Raw genomic sequence first — 19,195 nt, forward strand, 5'->3', positions numbered from 1 at the left:
AAGCTGGGAATCTCAGTGGGATGTCATTCACAGTCGATGTCTGTCAAAGCAAAAGATAGCTGGGTTATCCTGGACAGTCTTACTGTGGGAAAGTCATCTTCGCTTGCTTACTCTACTCTTCTAGACTCAATTTTGAAGTTGTGTACATTGTAGCACAGACAACAAGGATATACATTATTTAGGGTTTTATATTTTGAGTGAGTCTGTGAGATATTATCATAGTTAATCATAGAATGGTTTGGGTTGGAAGGGGCCTTAAAGATCACCTCATTCCAACCCTGTACTGTGGGCAGGGTTGCGGTTTCATACACAGAGCACCATCATTCACAACATACTGATGAAGAAGCAATCTTTAATTTGTTAATGTGATTGAAGCATTTTTCAGTGAAACGATATTTTAATTCTTCAGACTGCGATTGAATGCTTTAGTTTTAAATGAACAATAGCCCTGTTCTACCTTCTTTAACTAAGTGCTTTCATCTGCTCGTGTGTTCATTAGCTCTTGTCCTTTAAAAGTGTTGAGAGGATCTGGTTGTCTTGAACAGACGCACATCCTTTTTTTTCTTTCTTGTTTTAAATTAGTGTTGCATTGACCTCAGTTGATACGTGGCAGTCACAGACCTCTGACTTGCAGACAGCCATACATCCTGCCTCGAAATACATAGGGTATCCTTTAACTTTAGTGTAACAGTCTGCAGGAGGCAGCAGCTCTCGATACTGGAGGAAATGTGTGTGGTTTCCTGTGAGGGCATATAATGCAGCAGCACCCTAATTCTGAGCAGTGTTTTTGGAATCTATCCATATAATGCAGCTGCACAGAAAATGTTACTTAGGCTATGGTTATAGCTTATCTTGTACAGTTTTTTAAATTTTGCATTTATGATTGATTTGCTGCTTAAGCAGAATCCCTTTGGATACCTGCCTCGCTACTGGTGAGATCAATGAGTTGCTCACACAGCTCTGTGCTGCGGCAGGGCTGCGTTACTTACAGGCATGCCAGTGGGGGAAAAGCGTTGGTAAGAAAAGATAAAGGCCTCTCCATCTTCCTATATCTTGCTGTTCCCCCAATAGGGAAGAAGAGTTAGAAGCTGTGATTGCTGATGAAGTTTAAGTCTAGTCATAGTTAACTGTTAGCTATGTTAAGGAGACACAGATGCAGCGTTTTTTGAAAGGCTCTCGTCTCATTGCTGAGAGTGGTATGCACAGTGTGCACATGCATAGGAGCTGTTCTTCAAAACCTGGCAAGGCAAATAATCACTTTCACCCTAGATTTCAAAATGTATTTAAATAATAAACCTCTTGTTTTCTTTTACTACAGCACCATATTCATTTGTGGGCCCATGTAAATGCTGCCTCAGACAAGAGATTTTTTGCTGGTTTATCTGCCTCGGTCAGAAGCACAGGGATGCTGAAGATGGAGTAAAACTGCCAGAAGTACTGGAGGAAGGGGCTGGCTGTGTTTTAGTAGATGAGCTTGTTCTGAATGGATTTTGAATCATGATACCAACAGAAAGCATAATTTTGTGTCTGCGGTAGGATCAAATACTGGAGTGACTCTCATGCTTTTATAAGGCAACCGTTATGGATGCACACAGGAACAACTGAACTTCTCTGATGCTTCTCTAAACAGGAGGATGCTCTTCCATGGCAGCAGGTGTGGCCTGGAGCGAGATTAGACTCACGGCTGTTGGTCAATGGCAATTCCAGTTGACATTGCTCAGCACTGTCTGCATGTTTCCCCTTCTTCATGTCTTCCTTCCTAGAGCTCCTCTGTGCAGGATCTGCCAGGATGGTTCCGGTGAAATTTAGAGAAGGAGACTTGGGGTACTACTTCTCCCACGAGAAGCAAGGTGGCAAGACAGGCCTTGTCCTAACCTGCTTCTGAAGAGATGGAGCAAACGCATCTGTGGTAGCAAGTTTGAATGGTGGCAGCTGCTGTGACTAGTCGGTCTCCCTTGTCTGGAACAGGATGCCCAGGGAGGTTGTGGATGCTCCGTCCCTGGAGACATTCAAGGCCAGGCTGGACGTGGCTCTGGGCAGCCTGGTCTAGCGGTTGGCAACTCTGCACACAGCACGGGGGTTGAAACTCGGATGATCTTTGAGGTCCTTTTCAACCCAGGCCATTCTAGGATTCTGCGTTTTTTTCACAGCCCTTAACTGTAATGGTCGGGATACTCAAGAGTTGGAAGAGCAGTGCACAGAATATTTCTTTGAGCCGTCAGCATCCTGGATAAAAACAACCCATCCACTGGCAGACAGACCATCAAAAACAAAGCAGCAATAACGAGCTGTCACCACCTTGGGTGCCAGTTAGCTTTAGACCCATGGGCACTGGAACATGGAATGCTTCAGAGACGGATTTGGCTTGTTCCCAGTCTTTGTTTGTTACCAGAATTCACAAATGCTGTCTTTTGATCTCCTACCATGATTTTTTAGGGGCGTGGTTGTGCCTCCACTTGAGTAGTTGCTTTTCCTCTGCTAACCCTGAGGTGCCTTTCATCATCTCCGTTTTCTGGCATAGGAAGTCTCAATCAGGGAATAGCAGCTACTCTTCTTCTTGCTTGTTTTGGATACAGTTATAGGTCACTGAAATTAAGTACTGATTATATCAGCTTTGGGTTACTGGGCCTATAGTGCTTTTCAACCTGCAGGACGTGACCAAAACTGAAAATGGGATCAGTGTGATTTCTAATAGCTCAGTGGTTCTATGGGGGTTTGCTCCTTACATTGTCTTAGGCTGGTGGGTACTGACCAGATGCCTCTCTGCAGTGATAGTACATTGGAGATGGTTAAGGGGCTGTGTTCACTCATGTCTGAGCAACTGGCATCATCGGTATCAATGAAGCAGAGTGATGGCTTTCATCAGTAGGACAAGTCCTACGGAAGATTGCAGTAGTCTGGGAAAAATATACCCCATGGCCTCTTTTGTCTAAATTGTTGCATTTTAAATTAAGATAAATCAAGTCTTCACACTTCTGTAGACAGGAGATTATGTGACCAACCCAGTCGCCTTAAGACTATGTATCTGGTAGGGATTTAGTATCTGCTCAGTGGCAAACATGCTGAAGACAAATAATGCACATCTGCAAGAGTTTACTTTGTGGATGGGAGTTGCATTTCCTTCTCAGCAATGCTGGATGTTTCAGGGTGAGACATAGGAACCTATCTAAGTTGTTTGTGTGTTAAGGAATTGGAGTCTGAGCAGTCATAAGGAGCTTGAGAATGCCCCAGAGGGTGGGTCTGCATGGTAATAGTCTGCAGAGACAGCAGGAGCAGCCATGCAAATTCTTCTACTGCTTACATTTATAGTTATTTTCATGTCTTTTTTTAAAATAGAAATACAGCTCCCTTTTGGAAGTCCTTCTAATTGAAGGGTTTAATGCTTGGGTATCTGTTTTAATTGCTTGCTAAATGCAAGCATGCTTTGTCAATACACGAATGATTTATCCAAGCACTGGGTATGCATCCAGTCTTAAATGTCTTAGGGTCATATTTTCTTCTACTGGGTGTAATAAACTCACTGGTGAAGGTGGTAAATTGGTTTAGGTTGGGGTGCAGAACCCCCTTAGGGTCTGCAACTGTTTACAGCAACCCTAGAATAAACGTTCCTTACAAGGATGGAGCTACTTGTGCCAAGGAACTTTAGCTCAAGAGCAGGGTACAAGATTGCAGGTGGAACAGATGCAAACAGAAAACCTGCAGCTGATGCTACACTGCATTTTAACAGGAAGGATTTGTCTCTCTTACTGTTTATCTCTAGGCCTAAAGCTTAAGCACGCTTTGTAGATGTAGGACGATTTCACTCTGGTTACAGGATCAGTGCTCTCGTAAGTGAGATTGTTTCTTCAGGTGTTGTAAGTGAATTGAACGTGTGTGGGAAGAGAGGTACTCAGGCTGGATGTGGGCATCAGTGCATCATACTGTACCAGATACAGATCAGAGAGCAGCAGGCTTGCAGGTACGGTGTAGTTTGGGAAATGAGTGTCTACTTGTTTCTTGCAGTGAGAAACAGACAGCAAGTATAAATGTCTGGGTTTTTATAAAATGTTAGAGGGAGTGTATTGTCTTGAGGAAGATCTGTGTGCAGTGGACGTGGAAGCAAGCTGTCAAAGGAGCCATGCTCCTTATTACTGCTGATAAAATACATAAGCACTTTATCAAAAGTGAAGAGAGAGATGGGAGTTGGCTCTGCTGTATCAAAATTAAGAATTCATGACTTTTTTTATGGGTTGTAGTTGCAGGATATAGCCAGGGCTTTGAGCTGGAGGAAGTGACAGCCATAACATTCAGGAACACATCATCAAGATGTAAAGCACAGTATTAATGTCAGCCTTCAAACTATTCTTTATTGAAAAACTGAGGATTTTTTAGTTAATTTAAGAGTTTCTCAATTCTTAAACTGTCACCTAGTCCTATGTCGGTATGGCTTTCATCATAAAGTACTAGTTCATTTTGATTTGTCTTGAGGAAAGACTGAAGAGATCACCTCTCATCAAACTATCACTGCCACTAAAAATGTCTTCAGTGCTGAGAGATGGAAAGAGTGATGGGATATCTTACTGAGATAAAAACTTTTTTACTCAACTGTATTTTTCTTCTATTTTCTATAGATCCTAATTATCTCATGGCTAATGAACGCATGAACCTGATGAACATGGCAAAACTGAGTATCAAGGGGTTGATCGAATCAGCGCTTAATCTGGGCAGGACGCTGGACTCTGACTATGCACCTCTTCAGCAGTTCTTCGTTGTGATGGAACATTGCCTTAAACATGGCTTGAAAGGTAACCTTACTTGAGAGGAGTCCTCCTGGCCTGTTTGTCACAGCGTCGCAGCAGGAGAGCAATCTTGTTTTAAGTGTGGCTTGTTATTCAGCAGAGGTTGAGCAGGGTGTCTGTGATCACAGGTGACTTGACACAGCTCAGAAAAAGGAGAAAATCTGCTGAAGGTGTAGTGTTGCAGGTGAAAAGCTCCACTGTTGCTGTTGGTTGTCACTTTTAAAACAGCTTTTCAGATGTGACTCGAGTATAACTAAGTCATCAGAGCTAAAACTGCCTCCTCAGCAAACTCATGATTCCATTTTTTTCTGCACTTCCTCAGAGGGGCAATGCTTCTTTTGCTGGAAGAGGAACTGCAACACTGAGTAGTTCTATCAAAATTGAAGATTTTGATTTAGTGCAGCTAATGTCTGGTAAGCTGCTTTTTTAAATGGCAAGCAGAGCATATATTTAACCGTGAGACATGGAGTTACAGCCACAACTGCTAAGGACTATGCTAGTTTTCTTGATTTGCTGCCCTTGCCTTGAGATGAAAAGTGGAGGATATTAAAGTTCCTCTTAGTGCCTGTACATACTGCCTGCGGTGCTTTTTAAAAAAGCTTTATTCAGCATTACACATGGGCAAAGTGATTCCTGTGCTGGTTAATGCGGTTGTGCAAGGGAAAGGTGTCCATACTCTTCAGCTTTTGTTGGTTATCTATCCATTTGCTGATGTCACTACTGCTGGTTTGAAGTTACCTGAGTTCTCAGTTTCCTTACTGCTGCAAATTAGTTTCCAGTTTTAAGTATAGGATTCACTAGAAACCTTCTCCATGCATCCTGTCCTCCTTCAGAAAAGCCCCTGGAAACTACAGAGGAGTAGATTCAAATGGATGTGTTTCTTTTCTTTGTAATGTGATAGTGAAGGAAAATTATTGTGCACGTGTAGGATGTAACTCAGGGACAGTGACAGCATCCTAGGAGAAACCTTTGCCTCTAGCAGTGAGTCTGGGTTGCTGGATATTACTGGATGTTGTCTTGCAATATTTAGGTTGTATAAAACTATTTTTGGCATCTGTGTCAAGCCCCTCTTGCTTTATTTGAATGGTATCAGTAATTGCCACTTTGGGGCATGAGAAGTAATCCTTTGTACTTAAACAGTAGCTGTCCCAGTATGCTCTTTTTGTTAACTATTCATTTACTTCTGATCGTGTTTGTGAATGTAAATAATCAACACAGGCTTAATGGGCTAATTTTATATATTTCCCTTTTTTAGCCAAAAAGACTTTTCTTGGGCAAAATAAGTCATTTTGGGGACCTTTAGAACTGGTAGAAAAACTTGTTCCTGAAGCTGCAGAGATTACAGCAAGTGTTAAGGATCTCCCAGGTCTGAAGTAAGTACAGTCTTTTACTGCACTAGTACTTAATATGTTATTTTTTGTTGTAAGAGTGATCCTGAAGAAGAGAAGGAAAGACAAACGTGATCTTTGGGAATCCATCTGCCACTTGCTGCTTATACAAATGGCTCATTGCTCTTTTTTCCTTTTTCCCCTAAGTTAAGGAACTGCAGAAGGAAAGGAAGAATATATTCTTTCTGTACTAAAGGGTCTTATGGACAATAGTACATATATTTCTGGCACTAAATGAATAACTGTAGGTGTTAGGAATGGAGTGAGCCTTTACCAACTCACTTTCTGAAGCTAAGCTGAAGAGAAGGGGAATTGGAAGGAGGGAGATTACAGTTTAGATGCTTTTGAGCCTGATAGAGGTCATTTTTCTTTTAAAATGCATTTAGATAAACCTGTAAAGTTTGTGTAAAAGAGAGGCTCACGGAGCTGGAAAAGATACGAGCTTTTGCTGAAGAGGAGAGGGGGAAAAAACCTCTGTGAGGCTTTTTGTTGCATCTAAAAAAATGCGTAGTCTTTTCAGATATCACATTCAGATTTGCTTACTCCATTGCTAAAAAGAAATTGTTAGTGTGAAGGCTTTCAGCCTGGCAAATAGGAAAAAGGTTTGAGGAAGCTTCTGTATGAATGACAGGACTAAAGATCAAATCTTTGCTCAAAAAAGAGGTGAATACATTTGATAGCAGCTTATTTCAGTTTTGTGTTTAGCGATGTACCTATGGAAAAGTGCTTTCACTGGAGGACCGTGCAGGAATCTGCCTGGAACAGCTTCCAGGACCAGCATGGAGTGCTAGGAGTGTCATGTCACAGCTTCTGGTATCTTTTCTTGTTGTAAAAGAACACTGTAGCATGACATAAAATAAGTGAGATTTCAAATAATTCTCTAAAACATAGTCTTATGTACACACTAACCGTTGGAAAATGAAATGTTATGTGTTAGTTGAGGTCAAGAAAGACCATGAAAGGGAATAATGCACATGGAAGTCATCTTCAGTTGCTACTTATAGTAGTTAAGTCTAGAAAATAAATTGCTTTACGTGCTTTTTGCTGTAAGACAGACAACTGACTGCTAGAGATGGAAAAGAAATTTCCTACTATTTGGAGCACTGCTCAACACGGGGGATTTATACCTTCCTTTGGAGCATCTGGTACTGGCTCCCAGCCACTATGTCAGGGTAGATGAGCCAGAGCTGTGATGCATCATATCGGTTCTCCATATTTTTAAAGCTGTGTGCCTGAGGTGGTCTGCAGAAGCAGAGGGGGAAGGACTGAGGCCCTACTCTATTGGATCCCATGAGTGTGTTAATGAGCAAAATACTTGAACAGTAGTGAATTTATGCTTTCAGATATCTGTACAGATTCTTAGCAGGCTTAACGCACCTGAAGGAGTGATGCTTGGACATCAGCACTGAGCTGAAGTATACACATATTCTGCTGACTTGGAAAAACTGAATTTGAGTTAAAAAGTGATTTATTGAAGCAGCTGTTTTCTGTGTAGTCGTGTCCAGCTGGGGTAAAGTCGGGAAAATATTGTCAGTGTGATAACAAATATATAATTAGTTAGGAGAGGATGACTGGTTGCTTAGGTAATTACTTCCTAAATGCTCTCTAAAGCTCTATTCAAAACCAAATCATTCTAAGATTATATGATAATCCTGTCTGTAACTATTTATACTTACATACCTGGTATATCCCTCTTTTCATCAGTGTCAGCTGTATTTTAAGATGCAGAAACCTGAGACTGAATAGGGTTATTAATGCCGTTTGTGAGTGTGCATTACAGTACTTGTGTAATTGTGTTGGTTTTGGCCTCTGTAGGACACCTGTGGGTAGAGGAAGAGCTTGGCTTCGCCTTGCTCTAATGCAGAAGAAACTTTCAGAGTACATGAAAGCCTTGATTAACAGAAAGGATCTTCTCAGGTGAGCCTTGAACTCTCTCTCAGATTGGGTAAGGTTCACTTCTGCCCTCTGTTAAGATCTTTTTAACATGTTTTACGTCCAAATGGTAAGGATATATGTACTTCTCTTGAGAAGCAGTAATGTTTGTGAAACATAGAGCTTCATCTGAGGGAGTAAAAATGCTTAATATTCTTTCTTTATTCAGGAACAGCAGTATTTCCACCCTTACTGTCTCAAGTATCTATTGGAATAAACAAATTTTGTGTCCAAGGAGGCAGTGTAGTTGAAAAACTCTTGCAGACAGATACAGCATTCTCTGTTCACAAGATCTTGGCCCCGGTTTTATTTCTGACCTTGTCACTTTATCATCATCTTACTTGGAGCAAGTCATTTCACTCTGTATCTTTACTTCCCCACTCATAAAAGCAGCAATAACTATGTAGATTAGTTAGTAGTTCGAATCTGTGGACTTAAATGTTGGTGTTTCTTTACTCAGACGTAGGTTTTTATTGACTGTCTGTGTAAATCCATAGCTGATTTTGCAACCTATTTTCCACTGGACGTGTGGCAGTGTCTTGTGTTTGAGAAGTATTTAGAGGAGCAGTGGAAGTATGCTATTAATAAAACTCTAACGTTACACCCAGCCCTGAATTTTCACTGTGCTCTACTGTTACTCAACATTCATGCTTGCTTTGTATCACTGTTTAACAGCTAAGTGGCCAGGCCTCCTACTTAATGGGTCTTTGTGTCACCTAAAGATGCACAGTACTGAGAGGAGTTAGGTCAGAGCAACAGCACGCTTCTTTGTGAGTTATGTGAATTACTGTTGCCTGGGTTTTCATTAAGCCTGAACTTTGCATTGCATTATATGAAGTAGTAGAGAATGCATTCTACTTGTCATTGTTCTAGTTGGCTTTTAAAAGATGCAATACTTGTTTTCTCTTGTTGTCCATCCTGTAGTGAATTTTATGAGCCTAATGCACTGATGATGGAAGAAGAAGGTGCAATCATTGCTGGCCTCCTCGTTGGTTTGAATGTCATTGATGCAAACTTCTGCATGAAAGGAGAAGACCTGGATTCACAGGTAAGTGGTGTTCGGTTAATGTTTTTTCTGCTCATTTAAATTGGAACAATTCAACTTATTGTTATCTCTTAAGGCTTTTTTGCCAACTTGCTTTCTTTCAATAGCATATTTTTGCTTGAACTGGTTCGTATTTCCTTCATTTTGGCTAGATTACTGGTCTAATTAATCCTTGTGACACAGTATATATTGATGTTTTAACTGAGTGACCTTAAATTTTCACAGCTATGAACGGTATTTAGTCTTATGGGAAGTATTTAATGTAAAATGCAATTTTTTTCTCCTAGGTTGGAGTTATTGATTTCTCAATGTATTTGAAAGATGGAAACAGCACAAAAGGCAGTGAAGGGTAAGCAAATGCACAACCATCCTGCTCATCTCTTGATGACTTGTTTTCAAGTATCTTGAGTTACCCTGCAAGCTGTTAGGTTTTTCAGTAAAACACTACTTCAGGGTTTGTTTGTTTTTCATAGAGAACAAATTGTTCATCTATGAAAATGAATAATGTATAAATAAGACGTTGGAAGCAGTGGTAGGTAGAAGGGCTGAGGAAAGTCTCCTGGCCATTTAATATGAAAATACTTTAAAAGTGACCCTTTGAGTTAAGTCTGCCATTCTTAAAAGCCTTTTTGGTAAGCAACTTGGTAACCTTTACCTGTTGTGTATCACAGGACAGGAGGTGGTTTTTAACACCATCGCATCTTCAGAAATAAATTCTGCAGTTGGAGATGGCCGTAACTGCAATAATAATTTGGAATATTTGTGCCAGCATGCACAAATGTAGCTATGCAACATTCAGAGCAACAGGGTGAAAAATGAAGTGTGGGTGTGCTGACACACAGATCAGGTATTGTGGTTTTCTGAGGCTTTCAAGAGTATTTCTTATTCTCGAGAGGTTCTGCCACTTCAAATTCAGGTATATTTTGAATTATTATACCTCAAGATCAGATGTTTTGGTTGAAACTACAGATGAAATAAATGCTTTTATAGAGCTTTTCTTTAGTTAAGATTTCCTGCTGAAAGAGTATGCAAAATAAACATTTGGTGACAACTTTCCTTGAATCGATTTTGGTGAAGTAATCCTTGTTCAATATAGATGTGGTACAAAACCAGTCTTTTTCTTTAAAGGAATATTGTAATGACTGAAATGTTGTCTGGCTTAATCATTCTTCTAATGGGTCACAAAATGCCTGAATGTAGTAATTGCAGCCTCTGAGAAGTTGGAGGACAGTAACTGATGAGAATGACGTAGACTGCAACTCAGGTTTGCTGTTTCACATGCAACGGGTGGACTCATCAGGACTTAGGACATTTGATGCCATGGTGGATACGTGGGCTTTATGGCCACATTTCCTTTCAGACCTTTTATGGTGTCTCTTTACATCTATGAATTCAAATACGGAGGTTTGAAATCAAAGAGAAACTGTGCTATTTCTTCCTTTCCTTGCCTTTAATGTGGCATAAGCATTCAGAACCACAGCTTTCCTCTGTTCTGCTGCACAGTATGCAGCTGGGCCAGAAACCCATGCAGGACAAACAGGGTGGATGATGTAGAGGTAAAAGTAGGCTGAATGACTTGGATTTGGCATATCTGTATCTCATTGTCTTTTTGTATGGTGGAGAAGGCCTTCCAGTCTGCATGGAACCTTCAGAAACGCACCACACAGGCAGCATTTGTAGGTATGAAAGGACCACACTCAGGCTGAGCTGAGGGTATTTCTTTTTTCCAGAGATGGTCAGATAACTGCTATTTTGGACCAGAAGAACTATGTAGAAGAACTCAATAGGCACTTAAGGTAATACATGATTTATTTATTCTTTGTTATATGGGATAGCACAATGGGAAACAGACTTTTAAAAAAGAAGGAATTAGTGATGTGGTTTTTTTTTAACTCTTCAACAGTGCTACGGTAAACAACCTACAGGCCAAAGTGGATGCCTTAGAAAAATCCAATACTAAACTGACTGAGGAGGTAAGTGTAATAGGGAAGCATCTGATGTTCTGGCCTTTTGGAATTAGGAATGGAAAAGGTAAAGGGAGGATTTATTTTCAGAATTCTGGTGTACATAGTGTTGTCATTTTAAAGATGAAACAGGAATAACTGAACTGCTGAGAATTTAGTTAGCTGCCACTAACTAAATGTGAGAAAACAGCCAAATGTTTATGTTCAAAATCAAAAGTTGTTGAATCCACTTTTTCCTTCTGAAGTCTACTGAATGCTTTCTGTTTTTTGGAAAATGTCTTAGAATAAATTACACAGTGGATGTGTTTTGAAATGCCATACAGCTGAAGTAGGTTGAGACACAGACGTTTCTAAACTTCTGTTCATTGTGACAGATGTGGAAGTTCACTACTGTATTAAGATATTATCTTGCATGCATCAATGACTCTTTCTCTAGTCTGTCACAGTTTGCAAGATATAAAGGAATAAAATATTATCTAAAAACATTGTTCACTCTGAACATGGAAAAGCATTGGTATGTGAGTTGTAGGTGTAACCTGTGTCTTAAAATTGATCTTGGTATGTGAGTTGTAGGTGTAACCTGTGTCTTAAAATTGATCTTGCAGTTCATCAGTAACAGCATAAATGTGATAAAATTATTTTTAGGTCAGTGATGAGTGATAATAGTAAATCTTGTCCTGAAGGTTTTACGGTGTCTCTGTCAGCGTGTCACTTTGTTCAGCAGAATGATTTTGATTAGGATAGCTCAGTGCTCTGGCAGTACAAACATGAAATAGAAATTCTTTTTTGTTTTTTTCATTCTCTTCAGAGAGGTGCGTGTGTCTGGTTCTGGAACACCTTCTCTAAAGAATGTGTTCGAAATGATGACAGACTTTATTGGCAAGTTAGTGTATCTGCTCTTGCAGTTAAAGTAAAAAATTGTTTTTTGCAATTCAGGAGGATATTTTTAATTTTTAAAAGGTGTCCTACAGTAGGCTGTGTTTCTTGGTGCTGATATAGTAAATGGCTTTTGATTTATTACCCTCCATATTTGAATGCTTTGTCCATTAATCATGATACCCATGAGACTAATTACAGTGTTGACTGAAGTATTTATTGATTTATGGTTTTTTTAGTAGCTTGCTTGCCTCTTAGTGAAGTCTGCATGCTTTTCCAATTAAGAATTCAGTTGACACTGGGACATGCTGTGCCAACTGGAGCTGTTTGCAGGGTGTAGTTAATGAACTGTGTCACATGTCATATCTGTTTGTGTATCTGGCATGAGCTGTACCAAAGACTCGCACTTCTGTTGGGGTAGTTTTCATTGAAATGAGGATTCGCACTGTGTTGCGTTAACCACACGTTATGTAGAGTCTAGGACATGGTGACCTAAAGAACTTAGTAATGTTACTAAAAGGCATGAACAGAAGTAATTTGGGAAGTCGCTGTTGTACTAATGTGATAGATTTTCATTGTTGGCTGATATTTTTTCAGATGGTCTGTCCCTCTGTTAGGGGCTGAATTGTCTTTTTTCACTTCAGATTTTTTTTTCTTACTGGGAATGTTAGCAAACAAGTACAGGATAATCTATCTAGAGAAGAAAAAATCTGCTAAGTATGTTTTTAATATATTACTGTTCTGTTTTGCTCCCAGCTTGCTGTTGCAAACAACAGGATTATTACATTGCAAGAAGAGATGGAACGAGTTAAAGAAGAAAGTTCTTACATCTTGGAGTCCAATCGTAAGGTCAGTATGTGTAGATGATGCTTGAACCCTTTGGACAGAATTTTATATAGAGGAGGTGTTTTGAAGAGCCCTAATTTCCTTATCTAGCTCACAAAAAACGTGTAATAAGTAACAGTGACTCCAGGAGGACCCTCTGCAGAGGGTGACAGATGGACCCTGGCCATAGTAAATCCTGCCTGGCAGTAGCCCGTACATGTGCAGAGCTGAAAGCTAACACAGCATCTTCATGGCTTGCCAGGTGGAGATGTCAGAACAGACTGGAGGAAGGGTAATCTAACTGAGATGTGGCAAAAAAGCTCAGAAATATGAGTTCTTCTTTTTTGGCTTGAAACGCTACCCCTTTTGGAAATAAAGGGACGGGATGATAAAATATGCTATAATCTTTTCTCTGATGATTTGTTGAAAGTACTGGAAACTATGACAGAATCTGGTTTTAGTTTTAAACCCCATAAGACATTTTTCTGAGATTTTGTAATCATACTTAGTAATTATGTAAGGTCTGAAAATGGCCTGTCTGTCCATTTTAATTATAGGCATTGAATTGCACTTAGTAATGGGGATTTCTCATAAGATGCATGCTGCACTAGCTGAATAGAGCCTCTGTGTTCTGATAGTTGCAGAATTTGGTTCCAAAGTGGGAAAAGCAGATCAGCAAATGTGAGAATTATTAGTGTATATCATTACATTGAGTGAGTTTCTTCATTAAATTAGGTCGCTAAAGACAGAACTGCAGATGGGCAGGCGCTGACTGAGGCGCGAAAACAGTTAAAGGAGGAGACTCAGCTGCGGCTGGTAAGGACAGCGTGAGGTTGAAGCTCCCTACAAATGGCTTTTTCACGTAATTACTGCATGCCGCTGTTATTTTTCAACGTATTTGACCAGGGGCTTATTGTCATTTCTGCCTATCTACTTCAGCCTGATTTGAGACAGTCTTGTTGGTAGCGATGTTAATTTTGTGGCTTAAAATAGGCAGTGCAGTTGCTTTTACAGGTCTGACATATCTCTCTTGCAGGTAAGGATACTGCCACCATCTGAAATGTTACTCAAAACACATACTTAATCACTCTTTACTTTAATGTTGGTCTGAAATTGTGAATTTTTTGTCCTTAATTGTTTCTGATGTGTCAAAGCTGTAACTGTGATGCTGTAACAGCGCAGCAGACTGAGGGGTGGTGCCTTCATTGCCAAAAGCACCAGTTGGGGTGGTTACATCATTGATGAGGAAGAAAGCTGACTGCGCTGTGTGTTTCAGGATGTGGAAAAGGAACTGGAGGCGCAGATTGGCATGAGACAGGAGATGGAGTTAGCCATGAAGATGCTGGAGAAAGATGTCTGCGAGAAGCAAGATGCTCTGGTGGCACTCAGACAGCAACTGGATGATCTCAGGGCCCTAAAGCATGAACTGTCATTCAAGCTGCAGGTAAGGAAAACAATTAAATCAGATGGAATGAGTTCCACATAAAAGTGGTAGCTCTTGTTCTTTTTTTTTTCCCCGTCTCTGTTTGAAAAGTACTAGGTGTGTACTAGCATGACAGGATATATACCATACATCTGTCTGACTTCCTTTGCAAAATTCTCCCTACCCACAATTTTTTTCTACATTTGTTTGTTTGTTGATCACGTGATTCTTAACTGCAGGTTTAATTTGATTTGTGTAAGAATCTTCAGGGAAGGTAAGAATTCTCTAATGATGCATGCACTGATAGCCTTTTTGCCTTTTTCAAATTTGTAAACCTACAGGAAAAAAAGAAAAAGAAAACAAAAGAAAACCAACAAACTTTGTGGGGAAACATTCCTTTCACTTAAAGGTTACCTTGACAGGTGTCTGTTACAGCTAGGTAACGTAATCTGTGACAATAAAGTTAGGATTTTCTGTATTGTGGGAAAGTATACGCAGTGTAAGGGAAGTGCTTTGGGGAGTGTATCTCAGTAGTGAGCTGTTCTTCTTTGCTACTCTTCGTTTGGGAGCGTTTTCTCAGGTGTTCACATGACTGGTAGGTGTTCACCAGTTCCGTGTTGGTTTCTCCATTTGAAAACCAATCTTTGTTTTGCCAGTCCTCTGGGATGATCTTGTTCTACTTCTTTGTTGGTACAAGTATTCACTTTTAGAGCCCACAGGCTCTTCTGTCCTGGGTCAAGCAAAGCATTTAAACAGCAGGAATTATGGGGTTTGGTTCAGACTGCTTTCTAGGCTGTGGATGTGCTCTGTAATCCTAGTGGTTTTGTTACAGTTTGGTAAAGAGGTATGAGCTGCTGAGGGGCAAAACAGAAAGCTGTAGCACTTTAAGCAATTGTCCATGTTGGGAGCTGAAAGAAAATGCTATTTGTTGTGGAGAAAGACCGATGGTAATTCAGAAAGGTGCGTGTTTCAGTGAGGAAAGCATCTTCTGGTTTTTATGGTATAAACACTGAGCCATTGCCGCCTTATTTGAAATGCTTACATTGTCATTGCATACGTTACTACATAATAACAAAAGCAGACTCTTAGGGCACGGAGTAGCACATGGTGCACAGAAAACAAATCATAAAATAAATTACAGAACAGGAAAGTGTTGCTTCTGTGCTCCTTGAGCCAGCCGGTCTGTGCAAAACGATGGAGGGACGTTAGCAGGTACTGCATTACCACCACATACAGGAAGCAGAACTGATGATGGTATTGACATTCTGTGAGGTCCAGATGTAGCCTGCACCTGTACTGCAGGATGTTTGGCCTCGCAATATTGACCTGGCATTTGCTTTCTGAATACCTTCTGTCTTAATGGCTTCTGTCCATTTTGTTCCATTTGCCGCATGATTTGTTCTTGCTTATTTTGGTTTTCCTGGTACTTACAAAACATACATTGCTACTTTTTGTAGAGTTCAGACATGGGAGTGAAACAGAAGAGTGAATTGAACAGCCGTTTGGAAGAAAAAACAAACCAGATGGCTGCTACCATCAAACAGCTTGAACAAAGGTAAAAAATGAAATTTTTGCAATTCTGATAATGGTGTTTATACTAGTGATAGTGTCCCACCAAATTCTATAGACCAGATGAGAGCCTGAGTGCACTGCTTAGCCACTAGTAAACAGAACAACATGAAGAGAACAGGATTCAGTCTGAGCAATAATTTTGTTAGGTGGTGTGAAGTGTTTTGCATGTTCAGGAGAGTTCCCATTAAAAAAGGAATATCCTACTAACACATAGCAGCTTTGTTTATCTGTCAGCTGCATCTTTGTATGTTATTCTGTCATTATAAGTCAGTTGCCATCTCTGATAGCGCGCACAGTGTCAAGCATCTAAATGAGTGCTTGACTGTTAATGACAGCATTGCAGTGGGAGCAGGGGAAAAAGGTAGAACAGAAGTCAGTCTTGGAGATGCATGGTTATTCCAGATCTTTCTGGTACCGTTTTTAAAAAAAAAAAAAAAAAAAAAAAGTACCTCAAATTTTGAACCATTTGTTTTAAGAGCAGACAAATGATCAGGTCCCTATAGTTTTTGAGGAAGATACGCTTGGGGAAAAAAAAATCTCACATGAAAATAAGTCAAGAAACAGACTGATTGTCAGTAGAAGCTGGTAAAAATATCCTGTAGGTATAACATCCATTTGGTCTGAGACAAGTCCCATCCTAATGGCTCTGTTGCTTTGGTGTTACTACACATAATTTGGATGGCCTCAGTATTGAAGTTGAATTGATTTGAGGACCAGTGCTCCTTTTCCCCTTTTTTTTTTCTTGTTTGGCCAAAGACTTCAGTATCTGTGGATTGCCTTGACTGTAGTGGTAGCTCCAAGCCAAACCAGGGGAAGGCTTAAGTCTCAGCAAGATGTGTCTGAAATTAATTTAGTGCATTAAACTATTGATTAAATAAATGTTCTCATTGTTAAGGCTTGTATTTTGAATGATTCTTAATGACATAGGTTAGTTTGTTTGTTGAAAATTTGTATTTTAAAATGCATTACATCTTCTTAGCTAATTGATGTGCTCTTTTTCTCTTGCTGTTCTTATTTTTCCATTTCCTCTTCATCGTCATTCTAACTTATTTACTTATACAGTGAAAAGGATTTGGTGAAACAGGCAAAAACCTTAAATAGTGCAGCAAACAAACTGATCCAGAAGCATCATTAGACATTTTTGCGTCTGGTCACCTCACAGCTCTGACATCAGAACTCACTTATGAGGGGAGAACTTTAGAATTGCTAAAATCAACTGTTCAAATGTTAATTGTCACCTAAAGTTGATTTGGATTTTGCTGAATTTTTAAAGCCAGTGAGTTTTTCTTCAGAGATTTAGTTGGATATAAAAATCCCTAACTTTGCCATTTAAACTGTGCTTAAGTACCAACGAGTTGGCCAATAAACGCCAGAAAAGCGTAAGGAATGTGGCTCTGTACATCCTGGTGATGCATGCCGTATACAGCAGCACAAGTCTTCAACATGTATGAATACTAGGTGCGTTGGTCAAGCCAATATTGCACTGGCCAGCTCTGGAAAGTCAACTAGTTTTCTGTGTTACCCTTTTTGTGAATTAGAGGAGCAAATGCATCCCTGGAAGTTGTTGAAAGTAGTTGTGTGCGTACCCCAAGCCGTTACCCATTCACTTCTGTTTTGTGGGTTCAGCCCCAAGTCTAAGACAGATGGGCACGGCTCAGTAGCTCATCACCATGAAGACCAGCCCTCTTGTAACCAAGACTGCTTGCAACGGTTTTGCCTTAGTGACTTGGTGGGAGGGTGGGGACTTACCCTTATTCCTTTAAAATTCATGTGTCCAGAATTAGTAGTTAGGTGTCTTAGAGTAACATGATAGAGTGGTAAGTTCAGTGAAAACCTCCTTATCTTTGCATTGCCTTCTACCTCTGCCATGACTCCCTCTAGACATATGTTGCTGTTCCTTACTGAAGGAAGCTGAGGAGAGGTGTTTTGATAGGTCTCTCCTCTTCCTAGAATGGGAAGTTACGTGTTTTACAACAAAAAAAAAATTAAAAAAAATCTGATCTTTATACTCTAGTGTTTAAAAGAAACAAACAAAAAAATGCGCAGTGGTGGGGAGTGGAAATGGTAATTTGGTACTTGACCACTCCTTATCTGAGTAGTTAGTGGTTTAAAAGGAAGAGTTGCCTTTTACTATTACACTTCTTTCATTTGCTTCTTCATTTCTACTGCTCAATACAAATATGGAATTTGCTGATGAAAGATGAAAGAACAACTGAAGCTTGGAAACATCTCTGAATAGGAAAAGTAGTTATCATCCTAACACACCTCAGTGCAAAACATTAAGCAACTGTAGTGTGGCCACTTGTAAATTAATTTCTCTTCCCTGTGGCCACAGAAGCTCAAGATGCTGGACTGTTATAGGCTTTACATTAGAAATGCTTCTAGAGATTTTTTTTCTTTCAAGAATAGAATGTTTGGGTTTTTTCTGAGTAAAATCTGGAGTTTTTTTGCTCAGATAAGACACTTACAGAAATTATTTGGTGCCAATTCCAGATTTATCCTGTTGGATAGCGCTCCTTGGGGGCAGCAGGTGGCAGATGTGACTGAAATGCAACTGGGAAAAAAAACCTACTGATTCTCGCTAGATACGTTTAAAAATCTTTGAGGCTTGGCCTAGTCTTCCTATGCACAAGCGCGTACCACTGCTTAGCTTGTTTAATGGACTCCTGCACATGAGCAGACTTGGAGACCAGATTTAAGTCTTCTAGCGATGCCCAAGTCTCATGCTTGAAAGTATAAACTAAACCTTCTGTAATCTTTCACTAGAAATGCATTTTAACTATTTGGGGAAAAAAAATGGCAAAAGCTTTCATCAAGGTATCCAAATAGCTAGTTACAACAGTTAACACCCCTGCTCCTCTCCTCAGATTTCTTCTGAAGAAATTGGGGTTTGGGCTCATTTTGTTTGCTGTCACAACAATGCTAAAACAAGACAGAATTAAGCATCTGACAGTCTGATGTCAGGCCCAAAGCAGGGAAGCTTTGGTGTCTTAATGCCCAGGCACTTGAGTCGGTGTGACGGTCAGTGGAAGAGACCAGGAAGATGCACTAATTCTAAATATAGTAGCTAACCTATGTTGCAAGTTCCAGCTACGTGTGTAAAGCTGAAATGTAACGTACATTAAAATCAAATTTGACTTAAAATTTTGTGTACTTGAGGTTTGCTTTGAATCTGGATAAAAGTGATGTTTTATGTTTTTCATCTAATGGCTGTAAACTGTAGTAATAGAATAAAAAAAAAATGGAAAATCGGAGCTTCTGCCTGGTTCACCTACATCTTACTTTTCTTTAAAATACTTTCCTCCTTCCCATTGTTTTTACCATCCCTTTTTTTGGCTTTACCTTTTCACTGGGTTTTTTTATTTGTTGGTTAAAGTCGGTCTTCCTCCCCA

General features: G+C 39.9%; 1 protein-coding gene across 10 annotated transcripts in view; it reads left to right on the forward strand.

The window, feature by feature from the left end:
• Window positions 1-19,195, forward strand: part of RUFY3 (RUN and FYVE domain containing 3) — a 52,802-nt gene that overhangs the window by 23,814 nt on the left and 9,793 nt on the right. For 7 of the 10 annotated variants that reach the window (XR_002437709.1, XR_002437710.1, XM_021393497.1 and 4 more), the window contains 11 exons: window positions 4,611-4,784; window positions 6,034-6,151; window positions 7,982-8,083; window positions 9,023-9,146; window positions 9,431-9,492; window positions 10,874-10,939; window positions 11,047-11,116; window positions 12,740-12,832; window positions 13,544-13,624; window positions 14,085-14,252; window positions 15,689-15,786. Coding sequence is in view for 8 of the 10 variants with exons in the window: in XM_021393497.1 (XP_021249172.1) it covers window positions 4,611-4,784; window positions 6,034-6,151; window positions 7,982-8,083; window positions 9,023-9,146; window positions 9,431-9,492; window positions 10,874-10,939; window positions 11,047-11,116; window positions 12,740-12,832; window positions 13,544-13,624; window positions 14,085-14,252; window positions 15,689-15,786 (1,156 nt within the window). In the remaining 2 variants the exon portion in view is untranslated. Of the gene's footprint in view, window positions 1-2,087; window positions 3,148-4,610; window positions 4,785-6,033; window positions 6,152-7,981; window positions 8,084-9,022; window positions 9,147-9,430; window positions 9,493-10,873; window positions 10,940-11,046; window positions 11,117-12,739; window positions 12,833-13,543; window positions 13,625-14,084; window positions 14,253-15,688; window positions 15,787-16,865; window positions 18,948-19,195 lie in introns of those variants that run through there. The other 3 variants (XM_021393504.1, XM_021393505.1, XM_021393500.1) reach the window with 2 other exon arrangements.

The sequence above is a fragment of the Numida meleagris genome, chromosome 4 (assembly GCF_002078875.1).
Source record: "Numida meleagris isolate 19003 breed g44 Domestic line chromosome 4, NumMel1.0, whole genome shotgun sequence".
Lineage (NCBI taxonomy): Eukaryota > Metazoa > Chordata > Aves > Galliformes > Numididae > Numida > Numida meleagris.